General features: G+C 42.1%; 1 protein-coding gene across 1 annotated transcript in view; it reads right to left on the bottom strand.

The window, feature by feature from the left end:
- Window positions 1-19,661, bottom strand: part of cacna2d2a (calcium channel, voltage-dependent, alpha 2/delta subunit 2a) — a 139,083-nt gene that overhangs the window by 64,557 nt on the left and 54,865 nt on the right. Inside the window, exon 4 of the mRNA XM_041944403.1 lies at window positions 5,325-5,384. Coding sequence (XP_041800337.1) covers window positions 5,325-5,384 — 60 coding nt within the window. The remainder of the gene's footprint in view (window positions 1-5,324; window positions 5,385-19,661) is intronic.

Raw genomic sequence — 19,661 nt, 5'->3', positions numbered from 1 at the left:
TCAAAGCCTAAGCTTTTTAGTTCAGTTCACTGCGGACACGTAAGCCAAAACCAGGTCAAGCAAGCCGCCGCTCAGATTTTAATGTGCTTTTTAATGAGCAGCCAAACAGGACGAGAGTCACATTACAGCAATCCTTTGTCACATTTTATATAACAAATAAAATAACATTATGATACACAACATATATTTAAAAAGTCTTTATATTGATTATATAATACACTGCATTATTGTAATTATTGTTATTATTATTATTAGTTTATTATATTATTAAAAGATTTACTTTTTATTCCTTAGTTGAATTGTATTTAAACTTCAAGGAAATCCGTTTTAAAAAGACAAGTTAGTTTTTTAAAAAGTTCAATAAATGCATGATGTTAAAGAGTCGTCAGTTTTGACCCAAATATCCGTGATAATGATGTCTGCCGTAATCGAGCAGTCTTACTGTATGAATAATATTTGTAGGTATTACAAAGTTGAAGATGAACATACATGTGTGAAGAGCGAGAAAGAGGTCACACGACTGCTACTGTGTTATGTATGAGATTGGGTGGCTGAGTGGAGATGAAGAGAGAAAGAGGCAGAGGCAGAAGAAGAGATTGTGTTGTCCTATGATGAAAGGCTTGATTGATTAGAGAGTGATGATTGCAGTAAATGGCCTGGAAGATGGCTCCATCTCTGTTTCCCGTTTTCTCTGTCTCTTCTACCTTCTTTCCCTCACTCACTTGCTTTCTCACTTACACCTCTCTCTCTCCCTCCATGCCTCTCTTTGTCACCCCCTCTCCCTGGTTTCATCATGGCAGCCCATCAACAGAGTGCCTCTCTCTCCCCTAATGGCACAGCTATTAGCACTAATGCATTTCAAACGTACAGCAGCTGCCACATCACAATCTGATGGAAAGTACATGTCTTCCTCCAATCTCTACAATCTCTGTCCTTTCTTTCATCCAATCTCGTGTCTCTGTTCCAATGTGTTGCACTTCGCGTCAACCTTCCTTCAATAAGCGACAGTGGTCGTCGTCTGTAGCAAGAATACGATGGGAGACGAGTGGTTAAACAACTGATTGATGATAATGTAGCTGATAATATATTGCTGATCATATCATTAGTTTGAAAATGATACTGACCGAAGGCCAGCATCATTTCCAAACTAATGATATGTTTGCCAATCATATCAATCAAAATTGCCAATTTACTGCGACTCACAAAAACTTGCTGATGCCATTTTTATATCTCTTGTGCAGTTTGGAGGCATTTGCTTATTAAAGGGTGAGATGATCCAACCTCAGCACCGTTATAGAATATTTATAGGATCAGCAGCACCTTCCCATAAAGAGGAAAACTGATCTTTAAGCCTGCAACAACTGATTTATTTGGCCACTTGGAGGCTGTTGAAACAGGTTGTGAACACAACACTGACACGTTCCTGCTTTATATGTTTCTTTCGCTGCTAAATGCTCCAGTATGGGTTAGGGTTAGGGCACCCTCAGCATTAGTCACTGTCACTGAACCCACACATGACCTGAGCTAAACTAGGCCAAGCACAGCATTTATCACACGTTCAAACTGCATGCAGAGACATTAAAGAATATACATAGAAGCACCTGTGAGTTTTTTTCTAGGTTTGGACTCCTCAACGGTCACTTTAACAACAAGGTTATCATATGACAGCTTGACTGTATTCACCTTGGAGATATCAACAAATCATACATGGCTATTGAAAACAATTATTTCAGATATGTCAAATTACATTTTAGCTACTCAAAATGCTAATTTGCCACAATAGATTAAATTGCCATAATAAATGTTTGATCGGCTTGCCATACACACTCAGCCAGTTCCAGCTGGCAAAATCACTGGTGGCATATGGTGCACAAGCCTGATCTGGTGTTATTTTCACCAGACTGTCTCTACCAGCAAAAACACTTTTTGAAAAACCTAGTATGTTTAACAAGCCACACCATGAATACGCACCAATATTAATGATCAATATAATGGAAAAAAATGTGCTATCCAGAAAATACATAAGAGCTGCAAGTGGCTTAATGTCAAGAGCTGTCAAGACTTTGACACAACTTTGATTTCATTAACCACCCACTGTGCAGTCGAGTAGTGTACATTTTATTCAGTGTACAAGGGAAATAACATTTATATCTTTTATCACTACTGTACCAAGTCTTGACTCAGAAGCTGAACTATGATGTTAACAAGGCTGCCTACTCTTCAAGTTGATAAGCCCCTAAAGCCGTGGTTGAGTAAGACTTTCTTTGTTAACTTTTAGTCATTTTTACGGTCTTTTTAAGGGGAATAAGTCAGCATTCATTACTTGAAAATGATTTCATTTCTGGCATCACAGAAAAATCCACAAATATGTTTTGCTCTTGAATAAGCCCTACGTTTACAGAGATCATTCTGCATGAGTGCATGCAATCTTGAGAGGGACAATAACACAATCATTTAATTGAATTTCCAGCTTCAGCCAACTAATCAATTAGTTGAAGAAATCCTATGAATGTCAGTCAGCTGAGAATTTCTTCTTTTTTTTTTTTTACATTTGTTTTGGCTGGCTGACTGTGTGAATGCAAATGTATTAATGTGTTTCAAATGTCTACATGTTACACATACTTTTCTGTAAAATATTTAAATGTGAGTGTTAGGCCAAGCTGCCCCTTGGACCCTTTTACTGTGGATGCTGCTTCAGAAGTCACTAACATTTGTATTCAGTGGTGTTCTGGCAGACCTATTAAAAGCAGTACACCATTTTGGACTGGAAAACACCCAGGAAATCAGCCAGAGAAAAGCACTTCGGCTTTCTCTACGAAAAAGCAACATTTAAATCTCTTCCTAAGTACTGTGCATACACAAAATCAGCTACTGGGTCAAATATATGAGACCCATGATTGTTTCATAACCTGATTCTGAAATAGAAAAATTAGAAATGAGTGATACGCTGATGCTATCTGGAAAAGTTTTATAGTACTCTCCTTTTGGCTGCGATTTTCAGTTTACAAAACAAAGCAGAGTTTTGATATTCAGCTCAGAAGTTGCAGGTTCTCTCTTCGTCCCTATGAGAATTGCAAAGTAGTAATGAAATGACTGTGTCCCCTTGGGATGACTCTGCTGCCAACACAATAGTCGAGTGTCACAGAGGGATGGGCACCTGACCTTGAGAAATCAGCGGCAATCCAACACTTTAATGTCTATTTCACACACCATTTCATTCCAATGGATTTAAAACCCCGAACGACCAACACAACAGTTGTTACGATCAACATTTTGACATCCATAATGTCCAGCAGTCAGGATGGTCAGAAAACTGGCTCTGCAGTTAGACCAGGAAAAAGCTTACAAGTGTGTGTGTGTGTGTGTGTGTGTGTGTGTGTGTGTGTGTGTGAAAGAGAGAGAGTGAGGTCTTCCCATTGCTACGGTAACAGCTGCGATGGCAGCCGCTATGAGGAACAGGCGTGTCATTGAGATTCGATGATGTCACCAGTTTGGCGAGGCGAGCAGATGGGCTGGGCCAGGTACAGAACCTGCCGTTAATAAACACATACAAATAAATACCTGCTCGTCGACAAACATAAACAACCGCATTATGCATTTCCAGCCCACGCTGGAACGTGCACACACGCATGCACGCACGCACACACTCACAAATTCTATCAAAACACGCCGTCTCTCATGCATGAACACCTTTTCTCTTCATTTGACAGACTGCTCCACCCGCTAGTTTAAGATGCAACGCATTTCTCCTAATATGCCCAAAGAGCATGCAGCCCTAATCTAATTAGAGTGTCAGTCAGCAGAGTGTTCACCCAAAGAAAAATTAGGAAAGCACAAAATCTACAAACAGGAAAAAATCTTCTTGCAAGCATGTGGCATATCTACCTCTCCCACCCCTCCTTTCCTCCCCCCACCCCACCTCTTTGTGAGATTCTTTTTTTTTTTTTTAATGGTTTCACAGTTGCCCCTGCTGAGATTCATTACCTGGCCTGATTATAAAGGCAAATGAAATCAGCTCCGATACATTATTAATAGAGGAGCACCATTAGGATTCATTTGCAGTATTTGCAACAATATGATATATTCCAACTGTTTTCATGCCTGATTAAAGACACATACAGATAACAAAAAGGTATATGAATGTGATGTGCAGAGGGTAAGGCTGGGTATGAGCCTGGACAGACAGAGAGATGGAAGGAGGAGGAGAAATAGATAAAGACAGAAAGGAGAAAGAGTAGAAACAGAGGGAGAGAAGAGTTTTGGCAGGGGAGGGGTGGATTAAAGAGAGTGCTGGCTTTTCCACTTGAGGAGGTATTGATGCCATACTGGATGCAGCTACTTATGAACAGGTGTGCTGTGTGTGGTCACTGTGACCCAGGCACCACTTCCTGCATGGCTACACATCCGATTGAGGTGCATCAGAGCCGGGCAGGGAGAGGCAGGCATCAACCCCCCTCAGGCCTAAGATGAAGGGACAGCCGCACTCCAGGTCCCTCCCTCGGACTGGCAGGGAGGGAGGGAGGGGTGCAGCCCAGCCACCCCAAGACTACAGCTTCAGAGTGTAAGCAACCATGAATAAAAATGGACTTTGCAGGGAAGTAGGGCTCATAATTATTCGTTTTAAATCAGTTAAAGCCTTTTCTCAAATATCCCCCAGGAGGCGCTGGGTTAAAAATCCATTTGCGGGAAGTGTACCATGACAGCGAGCTCGTCTCCCTGGAGACAGAGGATGTGACAGTAGGGAATGTGACTGTGTATCTGTCGGGTGAGGCTATATATATGCGTGTATGTGTGTGTGTGTGCATCAGTATGCACGCATGTTTGTGGGGCAGTTCAGTGTTTGCAAATTTGAGAGTCAGTGGAGCACGCAGGCTCACAAACACACACAGGCAAACAAACCAGAGCGATACCATTTCTCCTTTTTTTAGATTTCAAGAGCGGATCTCTGGTGTTTTAAAGGTCAGCTGCAAAAGAATGCAATGTTCAACTTCTTGTGGCCTGTGAAACAAAACGGAAAGAAGGCTCTTAGATAATACTGAAAACCATGAAAATAACAACCCCAAAAATAAGCAATTATAGTGTGTGGTCATACATGTAGGACTGTGTTTGTGCGAATCGTTGTTTTTTTTTTTTCCGTGAATATAATTAGGTTTTATTGCTGCATTGTCTCTGTGATGCTGATCACATTGTCATTAAAGCGTTACGAGTAAAATAGGGGGAAATATCGAAACTGAGAAGGAATTGGAAAACAGTTGGGAATGGGCAGGAGAAAAGGAAGATGAGGTCTTGGAGAAGGAGGGAGAGGAGCGGGTGTCCTACTTTACCGTCACACCATCTTGCCATACATGCTCCTTCTGAAGCAGCTCCGCCTCCCTCGCCAGTTTCTACAAGAAAACACAAAAACAGCAGTGTGAGTGTCAGAAGTCAATAGGACATTGATTTGTGTGTGTGTGTATGTGCGTGTGAGAGAGAGCAACAGACAAACAGATGGGGATGGTGACCTTGTTCCCTACAAAAGCTAATACAGCTGTAAATTAACTGGTTAAATTAGAGGATTTGGGAGAGCCAAACTCAACAGCGCTGTTCTTCTTACAGTATCAGTCCAAATTGTGTGGCAACACAAGCCTTGAAAAAAAACTTTTTTGCACATTGCCATTAGGTGAACCAGCTGAACCGACCTTTTAAATGCTTTTAGAAGCTGGAAACTGCATCACAATATTGGCTCTGTCTTAAAGGTTAATGGGGATTAAAATGAAACAGCTGGAATTTGAAGACCATGTACAGAAAATGTTACATATTACAGAGGTGATAATATGTGCATATGCCTGAATGACAGCTGAGCTGGCAGGGATATGAGACACAATGTAAACAAACTTGTGTAAGTAACAAGCCAAGGCACAGATCCATATCATCAGTGGTGCTGAGGTAGATCCACACCTGTCCATATCCGCACTGACTGATCTTGACATTTGCAGGTTAGTTTTTAAGCTGTGTGCACTTTTCGTTGGCAGTGGTAGTTTGTTTGCCGACAAGTCAACAAGACATTCGTCCATGGTTGTAGATAAGAAGCAGACATTAGCTACAAAGGTTATGTTTGCTGTGACTCAAAATTCGTGGCTTTGGCTGCTGTTGTTGTTGTAAGTGTCACAGGCACATATAAATACAGCTCAAAATATATGGTTTGATAGACTTTGTCAGTTAATCCAGGCATGTTGCAGCACAGGTGTGTAGGCTACTCTGTGACTAGATGAATCACATGCCTTGTTAACAGCAGATCAGATGCACAGAGGAGTGCAACACATGGCATCACACACACAGTCATTTCTTACTGCATATCATTCATTTCCCACTCATATTGCTTTTTTCAGGCAGTTATGTCGAATAACGCAGGTTTTGGCGCTTTCAAGGCACAGAATAGACATATAACCAGTGATTGCAGACGTTTCTTTCAGCCTCCTCGTTTGCTCCCTCTCTAAATTTGAGCAACAACCTATATTTTCTGTTGGCTAAAACAACATATCTGTTTCAATGCTGTGTTGTGTACGTATGCCAGCATGTTGAGTGGATCCCATTTTCACATATGTAAGAACCGAACACAATGTGAGCCAGACTACCATGAGATGCGGTCAGGCAGATTCAATCACATGTTTGCACCTCTCATTAATACAGTATGCATTTTTCCTAGTCTGGATTTCCAGTCTGGATGGAGATCATACATGACTTGTGTAGAATACTTAATGTGTACATTAAATATAATAGTGATACATGTGTTAATACTGTGTGTACCAGTTTGAAGTTCTAGCCTGTGCACTATATAATTCTTTTTAGTGTGATACATGGGTACACACATCTTCTTGACTATGACTATATGCACCGTTTTCCATCTACAAAGACAGAAGAACAAACAATGTGTACGGACAGACAAGGAGTGTCTTCATGAGACCAACAAAAACTGAAAGACAGGTGAATGTCCTTGTTTGGATACTTTTTCCCCCCACACAGAGGAGATGTGACATCCAATTTACAGAGCAGATGGAGCTAGATAGCTAGACAGATAGCTAGATAGCTAGATAGCTAGCTAGCTAGATAGATAGATAGATAGATAGATAGATGTCACTAAAAATATCAATACACCTGTTACTATCAGTAGTAGTAGGATAGGTATATTGTTCAGAATTATATATCACATGAAACTTAATATTCTCATCCCAAACTGGTATCAAACACCACTACCCACCGATGTGCTTTAATAGTCTAACATCATTTACCAAGATGTAGCTCAGGCTTATCTCTGAAGAAGCTTACAGAACTGTATGTAGGCTTCTCATATAGGAAGTCATCCAAGTGGCAAATATGGTGAAGCCTTCGAGTCACTCTCCTTCTGTACATCTCTCCCTCTCCCCACCCCTCCCTCCCTCTCCTGCCTCAGTATCTAGGTTTCGCCGGGCCTCTAGGGGGCGATCTTGTTCCTGTCCCAGAATAGTGTGATCAGCCGTAAAGTCCCAGGGCTCTAAAATTACTAACCCTATTTAGACCACTGCTATACTACGAGCTCATTCATTTGTGGAGCCACACTGAAGGAACCAGTCCTCTGCCATGGGAGGCTTTTTATCTAGCGAAAACACACACAAGACATAAACTCTCATTATAGTAAAAGCTGTCCTATTTCTATTAGGAGCACCCCACCCACCTCATCTCAACAGACCCTCCCACTCATGGCCACACAGACACAATACTGCTCCACCTCCTCCAAACACACACACCAGGCTCAGAATATCAGTCCAGACTCTTACTGGGTGTCGTATAGGGACGTTAGTGGAGCATAATGGTTTAAAGTATGTACATAATGTGATATCACTAACCTAATTTGTGACACATAATAGCAGAAAATCTGGATCATTTCGAGTCCTCTGTGTTCTTTATGCTTTTGCATTGTGCTTTTAATCACCTGAACAAGCCTTAAATAACAACGATAAAATTTCATTCATTTCCTAATGAGACAATAGGCAACTGAAACAATGGAATGAGGATCTAATTACTGTGGCCCATTGAAATTATTACCAAAGAGTCCACTAGAAAAGACAGTAATTGTATGGCTTTTCATAAGAGAGGGTCAGCCTTGCTGAAGGGCAGCGCCACACTGGTAATCTCTCCGTGAAACTATCAACACTATGTTTTTCAATTAGTTATAAACACTGAGCATCTGAACGATAATCTCACTCTATTTCTAGCTCTGAGATTAAACTGAAAACTAAAGCCATATGATTTCACTCGTCATGTTTTTATTAATATGCAAAGTTCCTTTTGAGGACATAAAAAATAAGCATTTGCAGAACTGTTTCCGCCCTTTTTTTTGTCTCTCAACCCTCTGTCATGATCTTTGAACTGGTACCTTTTCATCCCTTTGGCTCAGTCCTTTTCTCAGCATTTAATCTGTCGGTAAGAATCTCTATTTTGTCCGTTCAGAAAATCCATTTCTCTCCTCCTGAGTAGCCCACACATCTTTTTTTTTTCCCACCAGTTCTCTGCTTCTCCAGCTGCCTCTCCCACGGTATGTTTCCTCCCTCTCTGGTGGGCCACCATTTCTCTGGGGCCCTATCTCTCCCCTAGCAGCTTAATGCAGTCCCCCTGCTCCAAAACAGCCATGTGTCTTCATGTGTCTTTCCTTCCTCTGTGTTGGCCCAGATGGATGGGCAACACAAACAGCCAATGAATCAGAGTGAGAGATGTGGGAAGGAGGGGGGCAGGGATATATCATCTATGCTGGTGGCTGGGACCCAAGCAGCTTAGAGCACTGGATGAGCATAGTGAGATCAGCACAGTACAGCACAGATAAGCTCAGTACAGGCCCACACAACACAGCAAATAACACTACAGCACACAGACACAAAGACACCGGAAGAGTTGCCAACATGAGCACGTTCCTCTAATGTTATTGCCTTTGTAACCTTGACACAAAATGCATCACATGTTGGGCCATTTGTCACCGAGCCTTCAGGCAAGGTCAAGAACCATAAACACAACTCTGTAATGGATAGTGGCATGTCAAGCGCCTCCAAAAGGTCTATGGCCTTAAACAACACACATGGAGTTGCCTTGTATGCAAACACTGTCCATAACGGTGGCAGTGATAGTGTAGTTGTACAAACAGCAGGCTGTAGCAGCTTGGTCAAGTCTCCGCTGTCCAAGTACCCTGGTGGTGAAAAGCCGCGCTCCCTAACTGTGAACTCACTGAGCAAGAAGACAGCAGGGGAAAAAAAAAGAACGAAAAGCTCAGCGTGAGGCGATTAGGATCTTTAATATTCATAACTGTTCGGTTTGCTCTGTTCCAGAGGGGAGCAGTTTAATCACTCGAAGTCATGTTATTTCTAGGGGAATGACAGCACACCAGGGACGGACAGCGTCATGCTGTGGCGAGCGCCAACTCGACACCAGGCTGCCTGTGTGATTGCTGCAGCCTGTTAGACCCTTCCGCTGAGCATTACCTTAAAGGGCACTCGACACACCACACTGTCGTCTGTGTGATCTGGAGGGACACTCCAAAACAGCCCTACGATGTGTGTCTCTGAGTGAGAGGGCACTTGAGAAAACACGACACGGTCTGTATGTGTGATTGCTGCCTTGAATCGAGGTGCTCAACATGCTCCAAATGACCCCCTCAGCTCAGCTTCTGGCAATGTTTAAGTCACCTTGGGGACCAAAAGACTGTGAAATGACTCTGCTGAGGTCACTTAACCTTCTCAGAGCAACTAGCGTGGCAAGGGAAGACCCTTAGTAAATTTTACAATGATTGGCTGCTGTGGACAGTGACAATCATAATGGTAAGCCACTAAGCTCTTTGAGAGCGATGTCTAAATATAGAAAGGCTTTCTTAAGGGTCCTTCCCACATTGTTGAATTAAATATCGAGACGCAGCATCACTACAGACTGCATCTTCTGAGGCATAGAGGATCAGGAAGAATCATCAGCAATGACACGTTTACCTAGAGACAGTGTAAAGGACATGATGCATATGTGGGCAGTGTTGCTTCCACGGTGTATAAGACAACTGAGGTCATAGTCATCGCAGATGTAGTGAGGAGCTTTAAATGGCGAGTGAAAACTGCCACGTTTCACGGCCGCTGACAAATTCACGTTACATCAAAATGTCACCACCGTGTTGCTACACAGCTACAGCTGCTCGATGTGCTGTAGTAGTGCAGAGAAGTGCGGTGTCATGCAGCAGTTAGCCCATTAGGGGGCAGCAGACTGAGCATACCGGTGAGCTCCAGTGGTGGCGGCGGCAGCAGCCAGTGGAGCCTGTCAGAGTGAGAGCAGTCTGCTTTAAGCTCTTCATTCTGTCTTCTCCACTCGGCCGGGATTAAGGCCAATCATAGAAATCACTGAGTCAGAACCGTCCCACAATAACAGATGGAGGGACTTTCCACTCCAGAATTTTAAAACATCACAGACAAACTCACTTTCACTTCGCTTCGCACCCTCGCCGCCGCCATCCCCCGCCACCACCTTTTCATTCTCTTGCCATCCTTTTATCTCTTCTCTTCGCTCGGCTGTTTTATCCCGCCATCATATGCTGTACTCCATTTCTCTCCATCTGTCTCAGTTTACTGCCCTCAAACTTTCTCCCTCCTCTTAACGCCATATTAATTCCAACAACACAGTCACAGACCAAACTTCAAAACAGTTTAATTGACTTCACATCGGACAGAAGTTGTCAGTAACGTGGGGTGAAATAGGAGGAAGCTTGCAAACTCATGACATGTTTTTATTGCTTGCATTATTAAACAATGCTGTCAGCGGCGTGACTGAAATGACAGAACATCCCATTTCAAGTTCAAGAAACACACCAGTGTGAGGAGGAAAAGGCTCTGCTCTTCAGAGTGGCCAAACAATGTTAATGTCCATAATGAGGAGAAATAATGACCCTTAATTCCAGGTCCCTGGTTGGTTTGCTACTGGCAGCTGGGTATTGTAGTCCTTATTAGCTAACTCTGACAGAGGATCTGCATGGATGGGTGGGAGACCCTGTCTTTGTTCTGTGATCCAAAGCACCCCGTGGCAGGCCTGTTTGCAGAGGCTGTGTGTGTAGTGCTATTGTGGCATGTGCTGAGATAATCCCTGCCTTTGTCGCCCCCCACCCCCCACCCCTATAATCTTCCCCTTCTACAACGAAAATGTTAACACTTTCTTTTGCATTTCCCTACTCATCGCCGCGCATTCCCGACTTCGCTCTGCTGTTTCCACGGAGACGGGATCTGGAAGACGCGAGCTGTCACCTACCCGCAGCAGCAGCAACTCACTAGCTTTTCAAAATCAAACACCAGCTTTTTACACTCCACACAGGCCCACAGAAGCACCATGTTTCCACTGTAGATTGCCAGGATTATGCTGAAGCGTCAGTGTGTTCTTCAGTGGGACAAGAAAGGCAACTGTCTTTACTTTGGAACAATACAATTGAGCTGCCTCATAATTGGTCTTCAGAGCTACACTGAAAAATAATCGACCTTGATCATAAGCTCTTGTGTACTAATCAGTCTACTTTTGTAGTTTATAATATGGATATAATCAAAATACAACTACGTTAGAAGTAATGTCACGGGAGAAAATGAGCTAATTCAATATATTACCAACTGCTGAAGTATCTCCATAAAAACAATATTAATTCTCTTCTAATTGGGGCACTTTTTATTTCATTTGAGATACTCCATTCAAAATAATATGCATTTTGCTCATTGAACCACAGAGCCTTTGAAGCTAAGTGGCAGACTCATCATAGCACAGAACAGGGCCAAAGACCATTGTACTGCACATTATCATTCACTGGAGCACCTACCACTGTAATTTCAATTAAACCTCCTATGGGATGGATGCTACAAACAGCTCTATCACATCGTTTACTCAGTGGCACACATGCATACACAGGTCACGACGCACATACCCAGCACAAATCTAAAAGACGTAAAGGTCAAACAAGGTCGCTGCAGGAAGCATCGCAGTGAGTCAACAGCACACAGATCTGCAGCCCTGGCTGCTCGCAGGTAGCCAAGTGTCCTACACAGAGGGGCCAGCAGGGGGCTCAGGGTGAGCGTGCAGGCGGAGCGGTGTGTCGATGGGGCCAGGATCAGCTCAGTGACATGTGAGCGTCTGGCTGGTTGGACTCACTGTCCATTGTTTGACAGATAGTCACAGACATGCCCAAACTGCTGCCCAGCCTATCCTGCTGTTACTGGCATCAGTCAGACAACAGGACAGAGCAAGAGAGGAAGGGAGCCTAAAGGCGCCATTTACTAAAAAAAATACGATTCAGACGCCTTGTTTCTCTCGCAGCCCACAAGGCATCGACCTTGCAGGTGACTGAGAAGGAGAAAATTGCATACCCATTGTCTGGAAGAAGCGATAGCTAAAAATAAGCAAGTCAAAAGAAACCCAGTGACATTCCACTAGAAAGACACTGAGCATGCGACTACTCTTTTAGTTGGTTCGTCTGTTAACAGGTGTGTGCGATTGCCTGGATGACCTGATGTTTCGTCCGTCTCCTCAGCAGGCTGACTGGGGAGGAGCAGAGCAAAAAGGCATCAAGATGCAGGGCAAATGTCTCCTTGATCAGAGGAGGGAGTGATACGTACACAAAGGCACTGGGACGCAAACGAAACAGACCGAAAGCTGATGTGCCACTTTACATTTCAACAAAACGTGTTGCACAAAAACTCCAAAAAGCACAGATTATGTGAAAACACACCCATGCTGATCAATTAATCAAAATCACAATTTGGCCAAGTGCAATATCCAGAGCTGCAGTTTCTTGATATAGGTAAAATGTGTCACAACATTCCATTATAAATGGAGCATTGTGGTGATACAGAAAAAGAGATTCCCCCGTCCTACAAATCATGTTCTCCTGACATGAGGGAATGTGTTTGTTTGGTGCAGGCGCCAGCAAAAACCATATCATCATCATTTTTATATTTTTTTCAGTGAAAATGAACTGCAAAAATATCCGAAAATCATGACTCACGTTTTACACATCGGTCAGCCCTAACACACAAACGTACGGTAAAAGCAGGAAAACAATGGAAGAGGCTGAAAGTCCTCAGCACCTCGTCTGGAAGCCAAACACGCTTGTGACAGCCTTCATGTGTTCAATGCATGCACAAATAAAGTGCACTGTCAGTCGCCACTGGTCGCACATTACACTCACAAAAACTACACTCAGAAGTATGTACATACTGTATATTTGCAATCAGCTCAAAAGAGCTCTCACTAATCAACATGCAATCAATTATACACGCGTTTGTATTCTGTGCCCTTTCCTCTGGCAGGCTCAAACCGACTGAGAGCTTGGATGCAAATACAGTTAGAAATGTGAATCGCTGAGACAAATGAGAAAATGAAATTATTTCATGTGCGTGTGTGTGTGTTTGGAATTTCACTGAATATATTGTATTCAAAACACAAAAACGTCTGTCATCAGTGATTTTTTAAGAGCAGCTGTCACGTTTTTCGCGATGTGAGAATCTATTGTTAGAAACAAAGTCTTCAATTTGTTCTACGTATGCAGTCGTCTGCAAGGAGAAGCAGAAATGACCAGACTGATTCAGAGATGGCCAGCAGAGAAAAAGAAGCATTTGAGGGGGAAAAAAGGATTAAAAAAAACACCATAGGGGGGAGGCAGTGGGTTTTTTTTTTTTTTTTACACAAAGCCATACCCGCATTATCTCAGTCCATCAGCTTAGCAACCATCCTTTCACCTCACCTCAACACACCACTGTCTGCAGTCCAAGGGCAAACTGTTTTGCTGTCCATTTTTTTTGCCCTTTACTTCAATCATCTTCCCTCTTACTTTAGATTGCTGATAGAATAATGAAAGCAGTTACACTTTTAGGGCTTATTGGGTTGGGGGGTGGGGTTATTATTCAACTAAAAGGTCATGATGTGTTACCAAGAAGACATTTTGTCGTGTTTTGTAGATTTACCTCGCTCCCTCCCCTCCTCCGTTTCTGCTACAAAGAGAAAGTGTACGGTGTCTGACAAAAGCGTTGTCAAAGTGCCAGAGAGTCCAGTGACAGCAGCTGGTGTTTGACAAAGTGTATCATTGACAGTGTGTGGCCAGGCAATTGTTCAGGATTTACACACACATGCACACATGAGTACACACCTTCAGTCATATTCATCCGTGCACAAACACACTCAGAGTTGCGCACATACACACGCTATCCAGTATTCCAGCAGACATAAGAGAGGAAAAACATGCAGACACGGCCCTCTCTCAAAGCAATTACAGCAGATTGAAACCAAATTAAATTTGAAGCCTAGAGCAACACCAGCGACTGAACGTCTATGACAGATATGGCAGGGGAGGAAGAGGAGTGCTGCGGGACCAAAGGATAGGGGGGACGTTGGAGGGATCGGCAGGTGTGGGTCACGAAGGAAGAGAGAGTTATTTGGATAGGAGTGCAAACACTGACAGAAGTAGGGCAGAGTGCTGGTCCCATACAGAGAACATCAGGAGTGGTCTGTGCCAGGATTTTCAAGGACCATGCAGATGATTTTTGCATTTTTTAGCCCATTAACTATAAAATGTGCTTTCTATATGTTACTGCCTACTGACTTCAAAAGCTTACCATATGTCTTTAGACTAATTTCCTACCTGCAGGGCAGCTGCCGGGTTTCATTCATTCCAGTCAGAAATGAACTTGGACAGCCTATAAGACATGCCTGATATACATCACAGTAAATGTTCTGTCGCCTTCATCATAATCCTCTGACGTCTACTACCGCAGTGTCGGCTGCTGAACAGCAAAATGACCACATTCACACTTATCTCTTTTCTTAATGGCCATGTTTGCTTATTGTTTGCGTTGCTGGGTTTATTTTGTCTGCATTCAATGCTTTCGCGCAACCCTGATAATAAAAAAAATAATACTAAAAGCACAAACTGTGCAATATGGCCAATTAATCTACAGTAGAGTCCATGCAAGTTGATTTTCATACTGTAATAAAATGAATACAAATCCACGGCCGAAAATCACTTTAAACCATATGGTGTGTTCTGGGAAATTGTCAGGACTAATGTAAAAAAAATATGCGATTTGCAGTTAATGGACTAAAACGTGCATAACCACTGATAGGTTCTTCTCCGAACACAGAATGTGGTTTACAATGTCTGGCTATTGCATAGAGTGAAAATACAATGCCTCATCTATGCAAATTAAGTTAAATATAGCCTATTTTGAAGAATTATACAAATATAATGAATCACAGAGGAAATAAAGAATAAAGAAAAAGAGCAATACCATGTCCATAAATGACATTTCTTTTTCATAATAATCACACTGGAAAATGATACCATGTGAGGAGAAATATACCATTATCTGTAGACCGTTTAGAAATCACAAACATGGGCTCGTTACAGGCATACAGATTAGCTCAGTTTCCAGTTCTCCACGAGATATCATTTCTCCATTTTCATTATTCTAGTCCAAGAAATGACAGGATTAGTTGTGGCGGCTTTTAAACATCTGATGTTATCTCCCTCTCCTGGGTGAACAATTAATCCCTCTCACTTCCCTTCTTCTCATCACCCTCTCTCTCCCCATCCAGGCTTCATCTCGCCTCCGTTTAGCTGTTCCTCTCTTCTTCCTCTCTCCCCCCACCATACTGTCTATCTCTCCCAGAGGAGATTTTTTTTTTTTTTTAACAGAGAGAAATGGAGCTAAGTGCCCTGGCATTTAAATACCTACAGTGTGCTATGTAGCTACATGAAAGCGTGCAGTGATGAGGTTATTGTCATCACTGGTCTTATAGTATGTGCACACACTTACATTTCAACACTTCCCACACTCCATTAGCATTTTTGCTATTATATAGTGAGGTGAAATCATTTTTACTACGCCATTGTCTTCTAAAAGGAAAATGAGAGCAAAGAAACATGTAATGTAATGATCAGGCTTTTACATTTCCTGTCTGTGTTGTTCCCTAAATGTATGATGTACAGTCCCAATTCCAAAGAAGTTGGGATGCCATGTAAAACTAAAATAAAACAGAATGGGATAATTTGCTAATCCCTTTTGAAAGCATCACAAAGAAAATATATTCAATATAATCAACTTCATTAATTAGGTTAAGTGGTAACAGGTAATAGCATCATGATTGGGTGTGAAAGGGGCATCCTCGAAAAGCTCAGTTGCTCAGAAGCAAGGATGTCGCGAGGTTCACCACTTTGTTAAACACATGACTGTATAAAGGATGTTACTACATGGGCTCTGCAACACTTCATAAAACTGCTGTCGGTAAACACACTGCGTTTTCAAACGATTGCACTCAGAGCTGCAGATACTTCAGTCATCTCAGGTCCATGAACTACAGACTTTAGACCTGCTGTGTTTGTAAATCCAGTCTGAACATTCAGTTTCCATCAGCAATTAAACAATATTAGGTCGATCTGTAATATCAGGTGCAGATTGCAAATACAGTATTATTAAATTTCAAAATGATCATCTGTTTCACACTGTCAATATCTCTTTTGACTAACAAATCAAGCAGATTGTTCTCAGTGTGTGGAGAATAACTAGCTCGCTAGCAGGTTTCACACGTTAATGCATACAACATCTGGCTAACAATGCAAATGTTTGATCACTCTGCTCGTCCTCAAACAGTCTACACTCCTCGGTCACCGAGAGATGATTCTCTGAATATGCAACACGGAGGACGATGCTCTGCATTCACAAGTGCTGCGACTGGGGGTAACATAATGTAGGATCTGCAAAATGGGATGACTTATCAAAATATCCACATATAAGTGAAAATATAAAGTGATTAAAAAATGACAAAATGTGCAAACCTTTGGCAAAATTTGGTAATACTGTACCCTGTATGCCCATCCCAGGTTACTGTGTGCAAAATTATAGCTCAATTCTTCTTTTTCATTACAAACTCTCCTCCCAGTCCTATCTAAGAAAATAATCCCACATCTTTCTTTTCATGTCTGTCAGATGTGCGCTCTATTTCCTGAGCGGTTAATACACGAGAGTGACTGATAATATGTAATATTTTATTAGTAAAATATCATGTTCAAAGCATCATCCAAAATCCACCTGCACTCAGTTATACCATACTGCATGTTTGTCAGGACCACAGATTGTATAAACAGGATTGCTGCATATCGAGGAAGAGTTTGAAATAGACCCATTTTCTGTGTCACTTAGAAAGTCAAATTAGAAAATCAATTTCAAAGTCATCATCGAGATACTGTTGGTCCTGGATGTGTTAAACCTAGCACAGCACAGAAATGACTTTCAACAGCCTCAATGCTGTCTATATCTTGTTCAGTTAATACACGGAAAAATGAATATACAACAGCTGGGTGCAGAGACTGTAAACAGAATGTCTAAATTCCTGTCATCTGTCATTGTTGTAACTTGCCAGAAACACAAGCCAGCTGACACATGGATGTATTGGTGACTCGCTCGCTAGATAACAAGAAAAATGTAAATAGGACATGGTGAGGGTTGTTGGAAAGTGTATTTTTCACATTGGTAGGTCAAAGCAATGTAAATGCTGAATATTCCCACCTACTTCAATGCACATTTTAAATATTTGGACGTCTACTCACTGTTATGTGCAGACACTAAACAAGAATGACTAAAAAGTAAAAGCTATCCATTGGGTCTAAGATGCATGTGGAATTCCTGCAATGTCCCTTAAAATCCATTGACTCATCTTCTCCAACATGTCACCCCCCTCTCTGTCCCTCATGTTGGCTGACAAAAACGCTAAATGATGCATGACGACAGAGGAGACAAATTCGGTACATTGACATTCATGCATGCTCAGGTGAGAAACATGGCAATTAAACGAGTGTGACCATTTCATATGTATAATTTTGCTTGACATCCTCCTGGAAATATTCACATATTCTTTTTTTTTTTTTTTGGAAATTTACTGAAAAAGCTGTGCACATTTGATAGGACACGTAATTGCTGCTGCTTACCTACAGTAGGCTACACACATTGTATTGGACACATGAAACTGATGTGATGAGCTGACCGTGAATAAAACAAATAAGGGTCAGGCTGCTAATTAGAACTACCCTGAGTTTCTTTCTTTATGTCACTGAATTTGTTTATTTTGTGGAATTAAAGACAGCTCTTAGCAAGCTCCTCTGTACTGTAGATCTGACCATGAGAATAAAGCAGTGTTCAGGATAAGTGAATGAGATGACAAGAGGTAGAGCCTAAGGCGTACAAGGCCATTCCCAAGTCTAATCAGCCTAACAGGACCAAAAACACACACTGGGGACGTCTTAAACTCAAATTATCCATTTTAAACACTATGCACACATGTACAGACTCAAAAGCACACACATATGGCACTCACCCAGCACAAAGATGCACAAAAAGCCCTCTACGTACCATCTATTTTTAAATAACGCAGGCACTCAGCATTGGTGAAGGGCAGAGAATGAAAACACCTTGTTTAAATCGTTCCAGAAAGAACAAACTGATTTTCGAGAAAGCTTCAGCAGCCTGTTGGTGTATTCAGTATCATTATAGACGAACATTGCTCAAAGATTATACTGTGCAGCCCGTCCTGTCTATGTGTATGAAGTCAATTTACCAGATGGCATTTTCAGTTTCTCTTCGGTACACACTGTGCGCCTTTTATCTCGCCTATAATAGTGCTAAACATATCTCCTGTTAGAGAAACAACACACTGCACGGAAGACAGCAACATTATATAAAAGAGCAATGTGGAATATGTTAAATTACAGAAAAACCCTTGCAGGAGAGAAAGAAATGCTGGGAGATAAAAGGAGAGAAAGCAGACGAATTTAAGAAGATGGAAAAGCAAAAGTGTGACAGAGGGAAAGTGAGAACTATGCAGCACTGAAGCAGTCTAACCTTGACAGAGAGCATCTTCTGACAAGCATCTGCCTCCTGTAATAATTTAGAAATAATCTCCATCCACAAAGGCCCAGCAGTCTGGCAGAGCAAATGCTCTGTGCCTGATCGATCACTCCGATTCAGCCAGCTGCCGGTCTCTGTGTGTGCAGGCCCAACATCGATCTCAGGCCTTCTCTCCCTCTTCCCGCCGTACAGAGCAGGATGATAAAGCGAGGAAGAGGATGAAAAGGTGAGAGAGAATGGAGATGCGGGTAGTGATGTCAAACTGAGGAAAACAAAAAGGGATTCAAAAGATTCAAAAGCAGATTTGAGGAATAATAGTGGAAAGTAAAAGAAAACAGAGTGAAAGCTATTGAAAATTGAAAACAAACATTTTATAACAAAGCGGTGGATGCATCTCCACAAACTACAGTTCAAACTGAATCCAGGCTATTGTGCTTCTCCCCCATGATGTTCTGCTTTATGACAAATATTCACCAGACAGGAGACGATCCTTTTGTTGAGTTTTTGGAGGTACCGCCGGTGGCCACCCAGTTTCAGACACAAGGAATACACACTAGCACACACAGCCACGTCCCATCGACACATCCAATTACTACTCAGCATTGTGACAGCATTAACTGCCACTGTGCATTTGGCCCCTAGCAATTAATTGACTTTTAAATAGTCAGCCATTAGCACCAATTTAAATGAATAGATGTACTCCTCCGCCTTCACTTAGCATACTTTGCCATGGCTGCCTTTAAGAAGCAGCTCCAC

This window comes from Chelmon rostratus, chromosome 2, assembly GCF_017976325.1.
Source record: "Chelmon rostratus isolate fCheRos1 chromosome 2, fCheRos1.pri, whole genome shotgun sequence".
Classification (NCBI taxonomy): domain Eukaryota; kingdom Metazoa; phylum Chordata; class Actinopteri; order Chaetodontiformes; family Chaetodontidae; genus Chelmon; species Chelmon rostratus.
This window is presented reverse-complemented; position numbering and strand designations above follow the sequence as displayed.